At 46.0% G+C, this 17,687-nt stretch overlaps 4 protein-coding genes and 1 non-coding gene across 5 annotated transcripts; 3 read left to right on the top strand and 2 right to left on the bottom strand.

Moving 5' to 3' along the window:
• Positions 1 to 628: 628 nt before the first annotated feature.
• On the bottom strand, positions 629 to 700 carry Trnad-guc. The gene has a single exon. It is a non-coding gene; the product is annotated as a tRNA-Asp (tRNA).
• Positions 701 to 1,177: 477 nt separating this feature from the next.
• Positions 1,178 to 5,707, bottom strand: LOC6601707 (kinesin-like protein Nod). Its single transcript, XM_026991166.1, has 6 exons — positions 5,385 to 5,707; positions 4,524 to 5,262; positions 4,307 to 4,452; positions 2,538 to 2,758; positions 1,563 to 2,471; positions 1,178 to 1,492 (listed from the first exon to the last, which is right to left on the bottom strand). Exons 1-6 carry the CDS (start codon positions 5,496 to 5,498, stop codon positions 1,387 to 1,389), a joined length of 2,235 nt encoding a protein of 744 aa, XP_026846967.1. The 5' UTR covers positions 5,499 to 5,707; the 3' UTR covers positions 1,178 to 1,386.
• LOC6601708 lies at positions 2,855 to 4,485 on the top strand. The gene is made up of 2 exons (XM_002026731.2): positions 2,855 to 3,909; positions 3,990 to 4,485. Exons 1-2 carry the CDS (start codon positions 2,855 to 2,857, stop codon positions 4,267 to 4,269), a joined length of 1,335 nt encoding a protein of 444 aa, XP_002026767.2. The 3' UTR covers positions 4,270 to 4,485.
• Positions 5,708 to 7,615: 1,908 nt separating the features above from the next.
• Positions 7,616 to 8,665, top strand: LOC6601709 (endonuclease G, mitochondrial). Its single transcript, XM_002026732.2, has 2 exons — positions 7,616 to 7,795; positions 7,863 to 8,665. Exons 1-2 carry the CDS (start codon positions 7,634 to 7,636, stop codon positions 8,625 to 8,627), a joined length of 927 nt encoding a protein of 308 aa, XP_002026768.1. The 5' UTR covers positions 7,616 to 7,633; the 3' UTR covers positions 8,628 to 8,665.
• Positions 8,666 to 9,203: 538 nt separating this feature from the next.
• Positions 9,204 to 13,227, top strand: LOC6601710. The gene is made up of 4 exons (XM_026991235.1): positions 9,204 to 9,313; positions 10,136 to 12,323; positions 12,401 to 13,092; positions 13,156 to 13,227. Exons 2-4 carry the CDS (start codon positions 10,424 to 10,426, stop codon positions 13,225 to 13,227), a joined length of 2,664 nt encoding a protein of 887 aa, XP_026847036.1. The 5' UTR covers positions 9,204 to 9,313; positions 10,136 to 10,423.
• Positions 13,228 to 17,687: the final 4,460 nt, after the last annotated feature.

Here is a 17,687-nt window from a genome sequence, read left to right as displayed (position 1 = left end):
CTTATCTTGTTTACCAAAAAACAAGAGCCGCTATATCGGTCACCGGCTGCGGCTGCGGTTGATAAACGGGCAGAGGGTGGCCTGCGGGCTTTGTTTTGGCCCGGCCGTAACTAAATGTACTTACATATCTTTAAGATACATTTTCTGTCACCACCCCTGCCTCTAGCACTGTGCAAGGTGGCAAAACAACTTGCACATCGATCCCACATGCAGAAGGAAAAGAGAGTGAGAGTGCAAGCAAGACAGGGACAGCCATTGGGGAGAAACTAGAGATGATTGCTGTCCAATTTTCCCAAAGTCACGCACGTACGAAAAGGAAGATGGACACCGTTAAGATGTTTCCTTTCTATGACAACCATATGATATAATGATTCGTTTTGGATAATCTTTAGTGGAGTTATGTACAGAAAAATATATATATGTGTGTACATATGTACATATGTATGTATGACTTCAACGATTGGTTAAAATATCTTCAGCAACACATGAAGTACTATATATAGCAGACCGGGAAATTGGTCAAATCCATATAATCTGAACATTTGACATCATTCCTTACTAGTCCACTTAAAGTCCAAAAAAAAAAAGGAGTAAAACTAATCACTCATGATACCTTGCAGCAATACTACTCCCCGACGGGGAATTGAACCCCGGTCTCCCGCGTGACAGGCGGGGATACTGACCACTATACTATCGAGGATATATATAAGCTTCTAAGCCAATCCTTAATATAGAAGCTGGTGGCAGGGCCCACACTAATAAATACAGCATACGGTCCGGTCTAATTTAGCACACGATATGTTTTTTCTATGAGGTCACCTCCCGCTGGCTTGTCGAGTGTTTGCCGGGAGTGTGTCCATATCTCCGCAGATCTCTTTCATTCGGTTCATATATGTAAGTATTATAGATTATTAAACTCGTGGTTGTCGACAGGGCTATGACGTATCTAAATTGGTTTCAGGGTCTATTTGATAATTACAAAATAATGAATACAATCCAGATTATTTTGTTTTGCCTATATCTTAGTTCGTTCACTGATTTGTCAATGTTCCAATTTACTCCTAAATGCGTCACTTTCTATTAATACCTAATAATTGAGTAACGAAATTATGACACATATGTACCTATATATGATGGGAATTTAATCTTTAGTTTACATCAATTATTAAAGGATCACTTAAAGGTAACGGTGTTACAAAATGTTTATTTAAAATACAATAGTTTTCATTGGTTCTGGGATGATTCGCTGCTTCCTTAGTTTAACCCTACGCTAGTTTCTATAAAATTAAAAAAATCACAAACAAACAAAAAAACTATTAAACATCGACAGGACTATTACACACACAAAAAAGTTGTTAGGTTGGTTGGGATGATTTACTGTGGTTCCTACGGATCCAAACAGTTGGCCTGGCACACGCGCAGCCACTTCTTGCCGGCCCAGATGGGCAGGCTCTCAATCTGAGCCAAGCTCTGGAAGCCGCCCAGCCGCGATCTGCGGGAGAAAAGAGACGACAGCCCGGAATTATTGGAATTATTTTGTGACACCTCTGCTGTTCACTCACCGCTGCATAACCAGGGCAAAGGCGGTCTTCGGGCCAATGCCAGGCAGCTTCTGTAGCTCGCGAACTTCCGCCGTGTTGAGAAGATTCAGGAACATGACCCGATGCTTGCTCATCCAGTTTGTCGCGGCCGCCTTTGAGCGAACGCCACGGACTCTTACGCTGCCCGAGATCTGTGTGGTCAACAAGTCCTTGGTTTGCACGACGCCCTTCTCCAATTTCACCGCCAGTCTCATGCTGCGGCGCAGTACACTCTCATTCTTTTGCTGCTGCTGCTGCTGCTCCTGCTGCTCCGGCGGATGCTGCGTAATGTTGCACATGCTGTTCAAGCGGGCGGAGCGTCTCACCTGTGGCCTTACACTGGTCTCCAGTGGCAGGATGCCGCTCATCTGCAATGAGTCAGCCGGTTGCAGATTGATCGGACTGAAGGGACTGCTGAAGAAGAGGCACCTCATGGGCTGCTGCGACTGCTGCTGCTGTGCGCCTGGTTCCTCTGGTATGCTCAGCACAGAGGAATGGAAGAAGCTCCTGCTTCTCCTCCTGCCATTATCCGGAGGCGGTGGGGGGGCCATTGTCTTGGAGTCCTGCTCCTCCTGGGTGCAGTCCGAGAAATTGATCCTCGATGGCTCCACCAATGTCGCATCCAGCTGGAGCTCCTCCTCTTGGCCTCTATTTAGAGGGATAATCAGATGCAGACCCGAGCTAGAAAGGGTCACATCGGGAGAGTCTCCATCTTGTACGCACCTCCTCTCACCCTTGGGCGTCAGCACCATCTCGGAGCGCGTGCGCTGGATGTGGAGCATGGGCAATGCCAGTGGTTTCAAATCTTGTGGCTGAACGAGACTGCTCTCTGACATGTCGCTGACCGATGGCGCAATCAGTCCCATTTCTAGCTGCAATTCCTCGCGGGCCCTGGGGAGAGGCATAAAGATAGATGGTCAGAGCACGCTCTCAAGGGGGGAGTCGAATGGAGCCCACCTTTTCTTGGCCTTTGGCGTCAGCCCCATCTCCGACCGCGTGCGCTGCAGCTGCAGCTGCATCAGGGGTATGCTCTCCTTGGCCTTGGGCGGCATCAGGTAAGAGCTGTTCTGAATGGGGGCTCCTGCGCCAGCGTTCTGGGGCGGCCTGCTCCGCTTGACGGACGTCGAGCTGGTCATCACCCTCCGGAAGATGTGCGGCGTGCGGGCGGCCATGGATTGCTGCAATGCGAAAAAGGGGAAACATGAGAAGGCGCATATGTAGATGCTCGCTTGTGGTTGCTGCGGTTTCCCATCGACATCCTATAAAAGCCGTTCATGAGACCGCCTGTGGCGCAGTTCAGCATGGAGCCGCAGAGGGAGAAGCCGCCGGGACAGGAGCAGGAGGAGGAGGAGGAGGAACCGACCCAGGATGATCTCCCCAATGAGCGCGTGACCATGCGCCTCCGGCAGCTGATCAGGGAACTCTGGCCAGAGAAGAGCCTGCCCGCGAGCTCAGAGCTCAGCGATCACCTGCAGCGAGCCAGCGCCAAAGGCGACAACTACCTGGGCGTGGTGTGGCGCCTACGCGTGCCCCCCGATCGCAGCCTGGTGGTGAAGCTGCCGCCTCAGAACAGCGTCCGGCGCAAGCAGTTTTTCGCCAGGCCGTGCTTCCTGCGCGAGTCGCAGGCCTACGAGGAGTTCCTGCCCCTCGTGGAGGAGCTGCAGGAGCGGTGGGGCGTGCCCGAGGAGGAGCGCTTCCGGCAGCACGCCCGCTGCTTCCACACCTGCCGCGACGAGCCCGACGAGTGCATTGTACTGGAGGATCTGTGCCGCTCCGGCTTCCAGCTACACGACCGCTTCAGACACCTACCCCTCCAGCATGTGGCGCAGGTGATGCGCGCCTACGGCAAGCTGCACGCCGTCTCCCTGGCGGCCAAGCGCCAGTGCCCCGAGAGGCTGCTCCCCTTCCGCCAAATGGTAGACATCTTCGAGCAGCGGCGGGACGACACCGCCCTCGCCTCATACTTCGAGAACCTCAAGGAGAGTGCGCTCAGCGCTCTGCTCTCCCCGGCGGATGACGCGTACGGGGCGCGGCTGAGGGAGTACTTCTCGCGGGGAACCTACTTCGACCTGCTCCTGCCCCTGATCAACGGCACCAACTGCGAGCCCTATGCCGTGGTCTGCCACGGCGACTGCTGGAACAACAACATCATGTACAGGCTCTGTCCGCTCGATCTCCGGCTGATCGACTGGCAGCTGATGCGCTATGCCTCCCCAGTAACGGATCTGGCCTACTTCCTATTCACCTGCACCACGCGCGCCTTCCGCCAAAGGCATCTGCAGGCCATGCTCGAGGAGTACCATGTCCAGCTAGGCCAGCAGCTGACGAGGTGAGCGCCCCACCTATAATCCCTATCCCATTTAAAGATAATCGTATCCGGTAATGCCTCTTATCTTAATCCTTTCTCAGACTGGGTGAGTCCGTAGAGCAGCTGCTGCCTCGAAAGGCTTTTGCGGAGCAGCTACGTGCCAAGGCGGCCGTAGGCCTGCTCCTCGCCATGATGGTGCTGCCGATAGTGACCATGCAGGGCCAGGATGTGCCCGATCTGCAGGCTATCAGCGATATGATCGAAGCCGGCGGCAGCACTAACCTCCAGGGAGCCGGCTTCCTGGGCACCGGCAACGAGGAGCTCTACAAGCGGCGCATGCGCGAGGTAATCCTCGACTGCGTTGACAGCGACTATATCTAGGATGGCTTACCTTCTGCTGCAGCTGGAGCTGGTGGGCGCGCGCCATATTCATCTGCTGGGGATTGAGGCGCAGCCGCTTGGCGCTCTTGGCGAAGCGGAGCGTAGAAATGGTCTCGGTTAGGTCGCAGCCGTGCGGACTGATGCACGCGAGGAAGGTGAGGTACGACTGCGAGGTCAGCGACTCTGCGAATGAGATATTAAAGATTATAATCAGATCGCATGATGCGTAAATGGATGGGTCGCGGGTTACTCACCCTGCAGGACCGTGGTGAGGATACTGTCGCGGTAGGGGATCACAGCATGGCCGGCCGCCAAGGCCATCACCACCTTGTTGATGCTCAGCAGGCCTAGGTTGATGTTGACTCCCTCCTGGCGAGCCACACCCTCGTGCCCGGTGCGGCGCACGCCCTCAGAGCCGGCCAGATCGACGATGTTCATGCGTGCGAGCTCCTTGCCGTCCTCTTGCCACACATGAATGGTCACGATGGCGTGGGAGCGGGAGCTTTTCGCGTTCATGTTGGTGCGCCGGACGTGGCGATTGCTCGTCCCCAGCTGCAGCAGGCGCTGCAGATCCTGCTGGCTGGCCAGCGGCATGCAGGTGCGGCTCTGACAGCGCGAGGTCACCATGGGGTCCATGGGCGAGGTGCTCAACAGGTCGAACGCCTTCTCGTTGTATATCTCGATGAAGGAGGCGGTGATCCGTGTGAGCTCCGCGGTGTTCTCTTGCTGTGCGGCCACCCGATCCAGGATGTCCCTCAGGCAGCGCGGCAGGACGCCCAGGTGCTCCTCTTTGGTGGGCTCTTTGTCCGTGACCATGCCCATGGAGTAGCTCTTGCCGGTGCCCGTCTGGCCGTAGGCCATGGCCGTGCACTGGAAGCCACAAAAGAGCTTATCCACTAGCGGCTGGATGAGCGCATCGTAGAGCTGCTCCTGGCTGACGCTCGAGCGGAAAGCGTGGTCGAAGTGGTAATCGTTCTGGTCCACCACCAGTGACTGAGGCGGTATGGGGGCACACAGGAATGGGACGAGGACAAAGATTATTATTATCACTGGATTTTATATTGATGAAATGGCGTCCAGGTACAGTTACAGTACAGGAGTGGACGATCACTTACGTTGCCGGCCTGCGGCGAGAACTGGACGATGCTGGGCTCCTGTCGGCCTAGGAAGGAACGAAATGGTGCTTCGCGAACGGCCACGCGAACGGCACTAAGTTTGCCGTTATCCATTTCTTTATTAATTTAATTTATTTGTGGCTGGCTGGCGTCTTTTGTATTTCGATAGCAATTACCAAATGTCTATCGATACGGCTGGCGTCCGGTGACCCTCACAAATATACCAAACTATACCAAGCCAAAACAAACCGTAAATATACTGACGACTTATTTTTTTCAAGCGATATTCGGTTGAATATTCCCACATAGGTAAGACCTTGGTTATATCCGTTTGGTCATTTTCTACAACACTAGCTAATTTTAAATAATCCTTTTTATTAGATTTGATTGTAAAATAAGTTTAAACAATTTCCACTAAAACCATTTCCTTACATGGTAACTGTATGTTAACTACACATTTCCTATGTGTACGTTTCACAAATTTTTGGCGGTTTTTTTCATATAATCCCCATGGAACCCCAATTTAAAAACCTCCGTAATCCACCTTAAGACCGGCCTTTTTCCGACATTTTTGAAAAAAATTTGATTTTCAAGCAAACAAGCAGGAGTTTGCTGCTGACCATGAATTATTATTTGATGTGGCCTGGACATGGCTCTTAATGGCAGTTTAACAGTTTGTACATTGGTGCATTTGACAAGAGGGTGCGTCCAATGGAAACTACCAACTACCATACCAAGAAAATCAGTGTGACCTTCAGAAATATACCAAAATATATACCGATGAAAACATGAACTTAGCCCACTTAAGCCCCCTCTATTCAAACAGTTCAACGACTTGAGCTGAATGGCGAAAAATATTATTGAGTGTAATTTCTTCTTGTAGATCCATCTTGTCCTTTCTCTTCACTTTCAAAATACCCCCCGATATTTTTCATCTGAACTGCGTTAATATGATTAAATTTTCATTATTTTCGGTGGGATATTAAAAAACTCCGTAAACTACAATGGGTTAATCGTTTTATGGCAAGAATTGGTCCCCGATTTTGATATTCGATTGGATATTACCAGCCGGCTAGGACTTCCATACCTGAATACATATTTGTATCCGATTGATAGATACATTATCTACAAGATATGTTAATTTGAATTATTCCCTTACATTGCATTTTTCCTTAAATAAGGTTTTAAAACAAAGTTAGTGAAAGGCAATTTTTATTTAAATATACTGGTCTGGCTGCTTAGACTACTTATCTAATTATCTACGCGTGATTGGGAAGACCATTCTTAAACCATTAATTAGGACTATTTAAATTTTTTCGGAAAATGCTCAGCTATTTTTTTTCGATATATTCACGTTAAAAAAAGGTTTTTTCCTGTTGAAAAATCGGCAGCGCCGCGCACAATGCTGCATTTGATTAAGGCGCGTGTTTTGAATTGAATTTAAAAATAAAAGCGGATTTCGATCTGTTATTCCTTTTGCATAGTATGCTACGCCCTGTGCTATATAGTATGTATTTACTAATCAAACGTTAAATCGACTTACATAGGGGCATGGCAACTGCTGGCAGTGGGAGAAGACAAGGGTTTAAGCAGTTAATAATAGCTAGAATTAGCCACATATCTGAATTTGAAATACACTTCGTGAGACGACTGTCCTCTAATGGTTAAATCGTTTTCAGTTTTGAAGCACATAATTAAAAAATATGCCGCCCTGAAGTGGACGCCCTTGGCCGGAAGCCTTTGCACTGTTGGCTGCGTGCCAAAGTGGAGATTTTGCGGGGCGTTGATGTGGCATAATCCCAAACAACTAATTTAGGCAGGCCAACGCCCGTCTAGGAGAACAAAAAGAGGGAGAAACGACGAGCGAGCAAAGGAAATCTGAACACGGTTTTACCTGGCGTCAGCAGGACTCTTGATGGTGCAATAATTATGAACAGGCCTTGTGTGTGGTGTTGGCATAAATACGTGCGAATTTATTTGCTTCTTTTAATTCCACTTATAGAACATTACGACATAGTCTTTGATTCCCCATGCCCTAGCTCCATCGATATTGCCTTCAAAAGTTACTCCAATTTTCGACCTGGATTGTGGCTGGAGTAAGAATCGAAGCGGATTTCTGGGTGATATCGCAGCAGTAGGCTTTGCTTTAGATAACATTCAACATTCTTGCCTGTAAAACAAATAAACTAACAAACAAATACTTTACCTCACTTCAATATATACATTATTAGTAATTACCCGAATAAACAATGTCCGATCCACAACAACGTTTTGGAGTGTGCGCCTTGATTGGTGTGTCGGGCGTTCTCTGCGGTGCCTTTGTCCAGCACGAGGTGTCGATAATCCACCTATTCGAAGCGATAAAGAGGGATCCGTATTTGTATTACTATCGGCACAGGCTCTATCCCTTTGTAAGTGATATATACTTTATCCCTTGTCAATGGGATGGTAGTAACTTCCTTCCATGGGGGGGGGCAGCTCTCTACTTTCAGCACAGATCACGAGGGTAGACTGTTGAATCGCTCCGTTGGGCTGAAGGACAAACTATGCCAGATGCTAATCCCACGGCTGCACAAGGTATTAATGCCAAAGCCGAAGAATGACGGAGAGCCCTCTGTTGCGAATATGCTGGATCTTATCAAGTACGGTTTACCAAGCGCAGAAAATCTGGTGGTGCACAAGGACTACATTATGTCGCAGGAACAAGACATGAAGAGCGCCCGGTGGATAATCGAGCATTTTCGCGCCGGAGACGGGAATGCGAATGGATGGCCAAATGACTTTCTCCGCTACAAGAATGTATTTCTGCTGGGCGATGACTCCGCGGAGATGGGCAGGGCCTTCAAGCGGCAGATCTGGCACGACTTGGAGCAGTACGTGACTTTGAAGACACAGGAATGCGGATCGGTGTACTCCTACACCGGTCCCATTTACATGCCCATGGGCAATGGCTGTACATGGTGGGTGGAGTACAGGAAACTGGACTCTACTGTCACGCCCATTCCGACGCACTACTTCAAGGTGCTGATCTTCGAGTCAAAGGTCCAGGCCCAGTCCACCATAGAGGCGTACATCATTAAAAACACTGGCAACGGTGGTGGCAGCTTCCGCGATAGGCGTCACCGCATCAAAGATATCGAACGTTATACAGGCCTGTCGTTCAGCAAGGATCTACAGCCAAAAGTGCTGTATGATAATGGGAAGATCGAGATCGATTTGGCCTGTAGACAAAATATCCAATAATTATGATGCCGTTGACTTGAATAAAGAATGTTTAATTTCTTCTAGAATACATAAATAAGTTTGTGTGCAAATTTGTGCAAATGGTTGCTGTCTCTCTCTCTCAAACACTTTTCCCCGTCTAGTGAGCGCCATCTGTCGGAGTGAGCGAGATATAACGGTTGGACGCTATTTCGTAGGTGTGCAAAGAGAGAGAGAGAGAGATGTGGCACTTATTGTCGTATAAAATATAGGCTGTTTATAAGTTACGTAAATCATAAGATTTATGAAATGAATGATTACCGGCTATTAGTAGGGTCGCGGCACGGGTGCCGCGAATCATCAAATGTCTACTGGTTTGCTTCTGTACTCTGCGTACTCCCCAACCAACCAGTTAGTTCAAGTCCAGTCCAGTCTAATGCCTTTCCGATATCACGTAGCAGAGCAAAGAGAGAGATGAAATGCTAGTTGACATGCGCAATGTTAATGCCACTGTTAGCGTTAACGACACTGTTAGCACTACTGTTAACGAGAGGGCGTATAAGTAATGTGAATAACGGGAACCCAAAACAGTTATTCGTGAACGTGTTGGGACCACGCCAGCATCGGCACATCAATTCGTTGTTCGTGAAAAGTGTCGTGTTGTTCGTGATTCTGGCGCGGCGCAGTGTTTTGGTTTCATTTTCACCTTGGCTTGGAATTTTCCCAAAGTAAACTATGCAATTTTCACATACATACGGGTATTTATTAAAGATGATATCGGGACGATAGTGAGCCGAGTCCCCAGTTGATTAGCATTGTATGCCAAACGTTGGGCAACGCAATGATAAACACGGTCAAGCCGTGTGCCCCTCCTTTATGCATAATAGGGAAATTATCAGGTGGTGTTGCGAGTCAAGCCAATCAAGTGCCCCGTGTCATGGCCAGTGTCAGTGCGGACAAAAACAAAACCAGATATTTTAAAGACAGCGAATAAGAAAAGTGTAAAAAGGTTGAAAAGACTTTGGAAATACTGAAACGACCAGCCTTGTGTTCTCAATTATTTTCCTTCTTTTTTATGTGTGTTGATGAAATTATCTGTGCTTAGTCGTGTGTCGAGGGACGAAGGTGAAACTAACAAGGCGCCAAGCAGCATGTTGCCAATGAATCCCCCAATCCCCAATAGCCAATCGCCAGTGGCCAATGGCGCTCAAAAGCTGTGCCAACAATAAGGCCAAGAACAGACCCAAAGTGTCAGAAGCAAAAGAACAACGAATAGTCAGAAACAGTTTGAAAGGAACTAGGTAGATGCGGACTGGCATTCGGTCGCGCGGGTCGGTAAAAACTCTGAAAAATAGTAGATGTAGCTTAGCTTTTGGAAAATTTATCTTTAATCTTTACTTTAAGCTGGGACACTCGCTTGTATCTTGTGTCTATCCATGTATGTTTTACAAGTACATGTTCCACACACGCAATCGTAGAGCCATGCAAATAATTATGTATAGTGCTTAACAAAAAACAGATATGCATATGTAAATCCGTTTTCATTTTAGTCCAACAGGATGCATATATTGCACAGCTCTCAGGACTACGCACACGTAGCAAAAACTGCATAGATGGATGGTTGGAAAACAAAGCGATAAAGGCACACATAAATGTACATATATAAACCGCGGCCCCTCACAATTGATTTGCATGAAGATATGGTGCTGGCAAGACGCACTTCAAAAGTAGACTCAAAATCCATAAACGAGGACCAGGGACCGCGATAAGGGGCATCGAATACAACTAAGATTCAGTTGTCCGAGGCCCACGGTTCCTGATGGTTCCTGTGGAAGCAGATGGTTAGGTCATTACGTGTTCCTTCCATTTGTAGAGGGTCACGGCATAAGTGGGCATCAACGCCAGAGGCAGAGCATGAGCTAGAATGTGACACAGGCAGCAGGCGGCAGCTGCCGGTGATAGGAATGCTCATCACAATGGTAATCTCAAGCTCAAGCCTAACTAGCCTTCGTCTTCGTCTTCCGATACTCCTACTGCTCTTCAAATGGGTTTGTCTGGTATCTCTACTGCGGCTCGTGCCGGGGCCGAGACCCGCGCGCGGTGACTGGCTAATGGACTGTGGAAACTGTCACTGCAAGTGGAACTCGGGCAAGAAGACGGCCGATTGCCGCAATTTGAGTCTCAGCGGAGTACCGGAGTATCTCAGCTCGGAGGTCCAAGTGCTGGATCTGTCCCAGAACCAGATACTCACCCTCGAGGAGAACGCCTTTCTGGCCACGCAGCTGCAGAATCTCCACAAGCTGTTCATACGCAACAGTACGCTGCAAAAGATCATACCGCAAAGCTTCACGCAGCTGGAGATACTCATCGAGCTGGATCTGTCCAACAATCTGCTGCGAGAACTGCTGCCCAATGTCTTCGATTGCCTGACCAAGGTGCGGGCCCTGGTGCTGAACGGTAACCTGTTGCAGACCCTGCGCGGCGGTGTCTTCCATCATCTGAAGTACCTGCACAAGATCGAGCTGAAACACAATCGCCTGGTGAGTATCGATCCGCAGGCGTTTCTGGACGTGCCGCTCCTCTCACAGATCTATCTGGACGGCAACCAGTTTCGGGTGCTGCACAGGGAGACTTTTCAGAGTCTGAGCCGACTGACGGCCCTGTCGCTCGACCAGAATCCATGGAATTGCACCTGCGATCTTCAGGAGTTTCGTGACTTCGTACTCAAGATGAACCTGTACACACCGCCGACGGCCTGCCACTATCCGCTGCAGCTGCGCAGTATGCTCTGGATCGAGGATCAGCCGGAGGCGTTTGCCTGCAAGCCAAAGATTGTCTATCCGGCACGCGGTGCCTCCATTAACACTTCGAAGGAGAATGTAACCCTCGTGTGTCGAGTGCACGGCTCACCGAATACGGTCGTGGCCTGGGACTACAATAAGCAACTGTACAAATCGGGTTCCACCACGGGGTCCATGGGTTCCACGGGTTCCATGGGTCCACGCCATCCGCGTGTTCACATCGAGATGCTCCGGGAAGAGAAAAGATCGACAAGAGATCCACAGTTCGGTCGCGATGTTTTCACCTCGCGGCTCACCATAGTCGGTGCCGAGAAGAGCGATGAGGGCGTCTACACCTGCCTGGCGGAGAACGCTGGCGGCAAGGATGCCGTCCAGATGAGCCTCGTGGTGCAAAAGTCCAGCGTGCAGCGGGACCTGCTCCTAAACAGCAATCTCTTTGTCATCATCTGTCTGATGGTCCTGGGCCTAATCAGCGTCTCGGTCCTGCTGTCGATGGTAACCTACTGCATCTACAGGCGGTTCAAGCATCTCCATCTGCATCCCCGGCAGCACACCCACCTGCGATCGATTAACTTTTCCGCTCAACAATTCTCCAGCGATGCTGGAGCGGTGGTCCTCCATGGGCATGGCGTAAGCAACAGCGTAGTCGTTGCCGGGGGTACGGAGGTCCTGCTCGACACGTTCCAAAATCAAGCGACAGATCGACACAGATCGGTCGAGCCCATAGCCGAGAACAGAAAATTTTCTAACTTGATAACGAGTATAGACAGAAACAGAAGTCCACATGCAATAATGGGATACCTTTGCAATCGGCCCTCGGCCATTGGCGGCAATAATATGGCATCCCGGAATTCGAACTCTTTGCTCAGTAGAGAGGATGACTATGGCGCACGAAAACACCGCGACGAAACACTTACCTTAGAGCGCAAGTTCAAAGGTAGGTCACCCCCAACCTCACCCTCTTAATCCCCTAATGACATGTACTTTTTATGTCTTATGTTATATTACAAACAGATAAGCTCAGTGTAACGTCCAAAGGGTACGATTTGAACCGATCAAACGTCATTGAGGATCACAGGATCATGCAATCTGCCTCTGCCTCTGCCACTGCCACTGCCTGTGACATACGGGAAACTGCAATCATCAGGCAGAGCGAGGAATATCAACCGGACGTGCTACCTTCGAACAGCCCCCCTGAGGGTCCTGGCCGGCCTGGGGGGCTGACGATGCTCGAGAACAATGAAGATCAGCTAAGCCAACAATTAATGCTAATTGGGCTCAATTCCAATTGCAATTCCAATTCCAATGCCCGAAGCAAGTACAACATCAATGTGCAAAAGTACCTGCAGGATAAGTACGGAAGTGTGGGGACTGCTGTCAGAAAGAACAATAACAACATCAGCGACAGTCGTCAGGGGTCTGCATCCGGAAGTTTTTTGCTTTACCCCCCAAAGGTGGACCAGCAACAGCTCCACCTCCAGCCACAGCTCCAGGGACTGCAAAGGCATTGCCGGTCTCTGGCATTGCCGAGCAGCCAACGCCAATCCACCGATAGCCATTGCCGTCAGCCATCTCCACCGCCATACACCACCACCAGTACCACCAGCACCATCCCATGCACTCTGTCTCTGTCTCTGTCTGATGCTGCAAGCAGGGGCGGTGGCGGTGGCGGTGGCGGTGGCGGTGGCGGCGGCGGCGGGGAAGGGGTCATGGAAAATATGATAGCAGCAATTACAGTGACATCGTCCTCATCACTTGCCCCCTTACAGAATAAGCTAACCACCACCGCCGTCGCCGCATCGACTAATAACGGAAGCGCATCCCGCAAGCGGATTCTCTGACAGCTACTGCGGACGCAGATTTGACCAGACGATCACTAGATTGTAAGCAGAATGTAATGCAGGGTGTCTCCTCGGTAGTAAAAAATATTTTAGAATTTTAATAGTATTTTTAGCGAAATATATATACACACGTATACCTATACCTATACATATACCTATACCCATTCCTATACTAATGCCTATATGCCTATACCTATAAATTTCTATACTTACCAATGTAAGCGCTTTATCTAAACACACACACATCAATAAAGTGAAATGAACTGAAATTAAATTAAAAACCTTTTAAGTTGTTTTTTTTTTTAAGTTTAGAGGGGTTTTCTCAGAGCTTTGGATGTTAAAAGGTGTTATGGGGCCTGCGGGTTGCTGAAAGATAGATGGATAGCTGGATAATTGATAGGCTATTGATACGTGATCACGCGACGCGGTGGTCATGCCTGACTGACACGCAGCGCAGAGGAAAAACACTTTAAAAAGGGTCTCGCAAGACGCACATCCGAGTACGAGTGCTAGGAAGTAGGGAAAACGAAGAGGAGTACCTCTCATCAACGCCCTCCCCACCACTTGCACAGGATTTCATTTGTTGTGGATGTTCAAGTGTCCTAGAATCTAAATAATTAGGCAGTATAACAGAATCTACTCGTATACGTACTATTACTAAGGTGAGACTAAGATGCTCATACAGACAGACAGGCAGGCGGACAGAAGGACAAAAGGACAAAAGAACGCCTTCTTCTGTCTATGGGAGTGGGTGTGGGAGTGGGGGTGCGGGAGTGTCGTATGAAAATTCGCTCATATGACTTTCAAATCCCTTCCTGGCCTTTGTTAGCTGGCCTCACCTACGAGTACGAGTACGAGTACACTCACCCCGAAAGATGGCAGATATCCTCCTACCTATCCCACCTATTCCTCCTATCCCGCATATCGCACATATCGCACCTAGGACTACTTAAAACTTGTTTCGTTTCGTTTTGCTTCTGCGTACTTCTAACAAAGTGGGAGGCAGTAGATGTGTAGGAAGCTACATACTATACGTACTGTAGTTGGGTATAACACGGATGTCCTCATTCCGGGACATTGTATTTATGTATTTTAAAGAAGCGACGACTTAACTGCATACATGTACGTATGTATGTACACACTCGTATGTACATATGGGTGTACCTTTTCTGTTGCTTTGAGCATGAGTTCGTTCTTTCTTCACTTTCGACGCCTCATTACTTTTGAATTATCTGGCACACAACTGCACTGGGGAACGCTGTGAGCCGCAGCTGAGGCCGCGACTCTACACGTACATATGTATGTACATATACCCGATACACGGTCAGTACGGCTCCCCTCCCACTCGGCTATTGATGCTGATCAAGAATATACGTACATATGTATACACTTTACGGGGTCGGCGATGGTTCCTTCTTAGGTGTTACACACATCCACTTCCAGCTCCACTTCCAGTTAAAATCGAATATACCCGTATTCTCTTCGAGTATGGGGTATAAAAATAAGAACAATAAGCTGTGCTGTACCCACACGTGTGTGCGTTGTGCTGGAGCCTTTGGCTTGTGCTTCCGCCTTGCAGGGTATCTTCTTTTAGTCAGTTACAAGTATTTATCCTTTGTGCATTGCATGTACGTACATACATACATATGTACCTGTGTATGTGCTTAAAGATTTTAAACAGATTTTGAAAATACCTGAAACAGACAGAAATGGATCGCATCTAGAAAACATCCCGGAAAACAGAAAGCCCTTTACTTCACTTGAATATTTATTGTACTTCATTTAAATCGTTTTTGTTTTTGGGTTTTTACATTTTTGTCGGGCTTAAATTTCATCAGCATATTTCAGTAATATATGTATATATTTTATGTATAATATAATAATTTTATAACACGTTTTTCTGCACTGTGCAAATAATTTTCCTTTCAACTTGAATACCACTTAGGTCGATCTTTCTTACGAGAGAGTTAGCAAGTCCTTCGAAATGGAGGAGTGTTGATATCATTCAATCCAATCCAATCCATCTCAATCCCAATCCCAAACCCAGTCCCAGTCAAACCAATCAAATTTCGTTTATCGCTCTACCCCTTTCGAGTTTTCCCTTTCCTTTCCAATACAGTCTACATGAATTTGTTTTACATTTGATTTGTGGTTTACCGACTAATGTTTGCAGGTGTTGCAGATTCTTTGTCATTGGTTTAGTTTTGTTCTCAAAATATTCCATCCATGTTTTAAACATTTGAAATAATGTATGTATATGTATACATATATGTATGTATATATATGTATGCATCATATGTAGTATGTATACATAAATATGTACTCATGTATTGTATAATTTCATTTTTATGTATAGGTTTATTTGGATTTAAACTTATGCTTACACATACTCGTACAATATATATTCTCAATGGCATAGTAAATAGACAAACAATGAATTATTCTGCTTTTCTTTTAATTTAATATATTTACTAAATTTGCTATAACAATTATTAAATATATATATATATATACATAATGTATATGTATGTATGTGTTTTACCATTCATTGTCAATATATAGAACGACATGAATCATTAATAATAACAAACACTTTGGTTGCACTCTTCACAATGGTATTTATTTTTTATTTTTATTTTTATTCTTAGTTTTCCTGTTTCTTTGTTTTTTGTTTTTGTTTTGTTTTTTTGTTTCGTATTTTTAAACCCAGAATCAGAATTTAAATGGCGTCTCTACTAGTAAAAGCTCTGGCAACTTATAAGCACATTGTTTTTCACATTCCTGTCTCCACTAATTAGTGATAAATGAGCACTAATTACACAGAAATTAAAGTAAATCCTTCCCAGGGCAATGACAATCACATCACCCCCCACCTCTGGTGTTAGTACACAGTAATTCTGTATCTTTATTAAATCGGGTTTTCTGTTTCTTTTTTTCTTTTTTAGTTTTTAGGTTTTGTTTTTTGTTTTTTTTTTTTCTTATCAAAATGGCGCTTTGTGTGGCTGCTCCAGGAGCTGCTTTCATTTGTTTTTGTTAAATAACATTTATACCCGGTACCAGGATGGAGTGCAATTTTTCTCTTCTAAGCTCTTCAAAGATTTCATTTGTTGGTTCGTTTGTCCGTTTTTCGGTTGCTTTATGATTTTTGTCGTCATGTTTTTGCTACTACAGATTTGGATAGTCGGATAATTTCGGATAATTTCAGATAATTTCAGATAATTTCGGATGGTCTCGAAGATATTTATTACTTGACTTTCACCAAGTACCGGGTATATTCAAGTCGTGAAGTCTCGACTGCCTCCGCACACTATTATTCGTTATTCGTTTTGTTTTTTTGTTGTTTTATTTTGATTTTATGTAGGTTTATGTAAGCATACCATAAGTACATATGCAGTTAAAACAAATACATATACTAAACATATGTATGTACCATCGACTATTTCAAAACTTTCGGAACTTTTTGTTATGGTTTTTCTGTTTCTGTTTTGTTTTTGTGGTTTAAAGTAATTCATATCTTTTCTGTTCTGCTCTTTTCTGCTCTGCTCTGCTCTGATCTGTTGTTAAATGTTGCTTGTAAACTCCTTAATTAACTATTTATTTTGTTTTCTTTTTGGCATAATTTTCTTTTCTTACAACAATCGTTTTACAAAAAAAAAGTACAATTACATACATAAAAAACAACAACAATACAATATTACCTCCGCACTGACTACAACTTTTGCGTGTGTTTTTGGTGTTGTTCTACGAAGCTGCTTTCACTAGTACACGGATTATGTATATTCGCCAACAACATTCCAACTATTGCTGCTGCAGAATTTGATCGTTTTATAGTTTTAGTTTTTGTTTTGGTTTTGGTTTTTCTTTTTTAACTTTTTTTAATTGCTCGGCTCGCATAAGCAAAGTTAACGGTGGTTTCATGTACACATCTTTTTTTTTGTACGCACGGCACAGACCTTTTGCCTTTACTTTATTTTATTTATTTCTATACATAACTTTTTATAGTTTTTTATTTGCATTCATTCCAAAAAATCCAACAAATACGCAACATTATTATCTAATTATTTTTCTGAATGTAACTCTGTGTTGTGTTTCTTCGAGAGCACATTTTGTAGTGTTTTTGTAGTGTTTTTGTAGTGTTGTTTTGAGTGTTTTAGTTTTAATTTAATTGAAGTAACTTGAAAATTCACGCATAGATTAGCTCAGATATTAGATATTTTATACAAAGATTGTTTACCAGCAAGCGGTTTTCGACAGTACAGTACAGTAAATACATAAAGTAGCTAATGCACAGTGCACAATGCACAGTGCACACCGAAATGAAAGTAGAAATATACTTAGATTTTAATAGTTTTTCCCTTTAGGTTTACTTGTGATTTTCTTCTGTTTCGATCGATCTATATAAAGGTATTAGCCGCGAACAACCAGGATTTCATATTTATTTGATTATATTGATCTACACA

This window comes from Drosophila persimilis, unplaced genomic scaffold (genome assembly GCF_003286085.1).
Source record: "Drosophila persimilis strain 14011-0111.01,24,50 unplaced genomic scaffold, DperRS2 tig00000653-arrow-arrow-pilon, whole genome shotgun sequence".
Classification (NCBI taxonomy): Eukaryota; Metazoa; Arthropoda; class Insecta; order Diptera; family Drosophilidae; genus Drosophila; species Drosophila persimilis.
The sequence above is the reverse complement of the archived record's forward strand: the minus strand, read 5'-3'. Positions and strand labels throughout refer to the sequence as shown.

Coding starts and splice junctions, on each gene's coding strand:
- LOC6601710 (XM_026991235.1), top strand. CDS start 10,424: ATGGTTAGGTCATTACGTGTTCCTTCCATTTGTAGAGGGTCACGGCAT. Junction 12,324..12,400: donor CTTAGAGCGCAAGTTCAAAG/GTAGGTCACCCC, acceptor TATTACAAACAG/ATAAGCTCAGTGTAACGTCC. Junction 13,093..13,155: donor GCGGCGGCGGCGGGGAAGGG/GTCATGGAAAAT, acceptor GCCCCCTTACAG/AATAAGCTAACCACCACCGC.
- LOC6601708 (XM_002026731.2), top strand. CDS start 2,855: ATGAGACCGCCTGTGGCGCAGTTCAGCATGGAGCCGCAGAGGGAGAAG. Junction 3,910..3,989: donor CTAGGCCAGCAGCTGACGAG/GTGAGCGCCCCA, acceptor ATCCTTTCTCAG/ACTGGGTGAGTCCGTAGAGC.
- LOC6601709 (XM_002026732.2), top strand. CDS start 7,634: ATGTCCGATCCACAACAACGTTTTGGAGTGTGCGCCTTGATTGGTGTG. Junction 7,796..7,862: donor GGCACAGGCTCTATCCCTTT/GTAAGTGATATA, acceptor GGGGGGGGGCAG/CTCTCTACTTTCAGCACAGA.
- LOC6601707 (XM_026991166.1), bottom strand. CDS start 5,498: ATGGATAACGGCAAACTTAGTGCCGTTCGCGTGGCCGTTCGCGAAGCA. Junction 4,453..4,523: donor CCTCACCACGGTCCTGCAGG/GTGAGTAACCCG, acceptor TCTCATTCGCAG/AGTCGCTGACCTCGCAGTCG. Junction 1,493..1,562: donor TTTGCCCTGGTTATGCAGCG/GTGAGTGAACAG, acceptor TTTCTCCCGCAG/ATCGCGGCTGGGCGGCTTCC.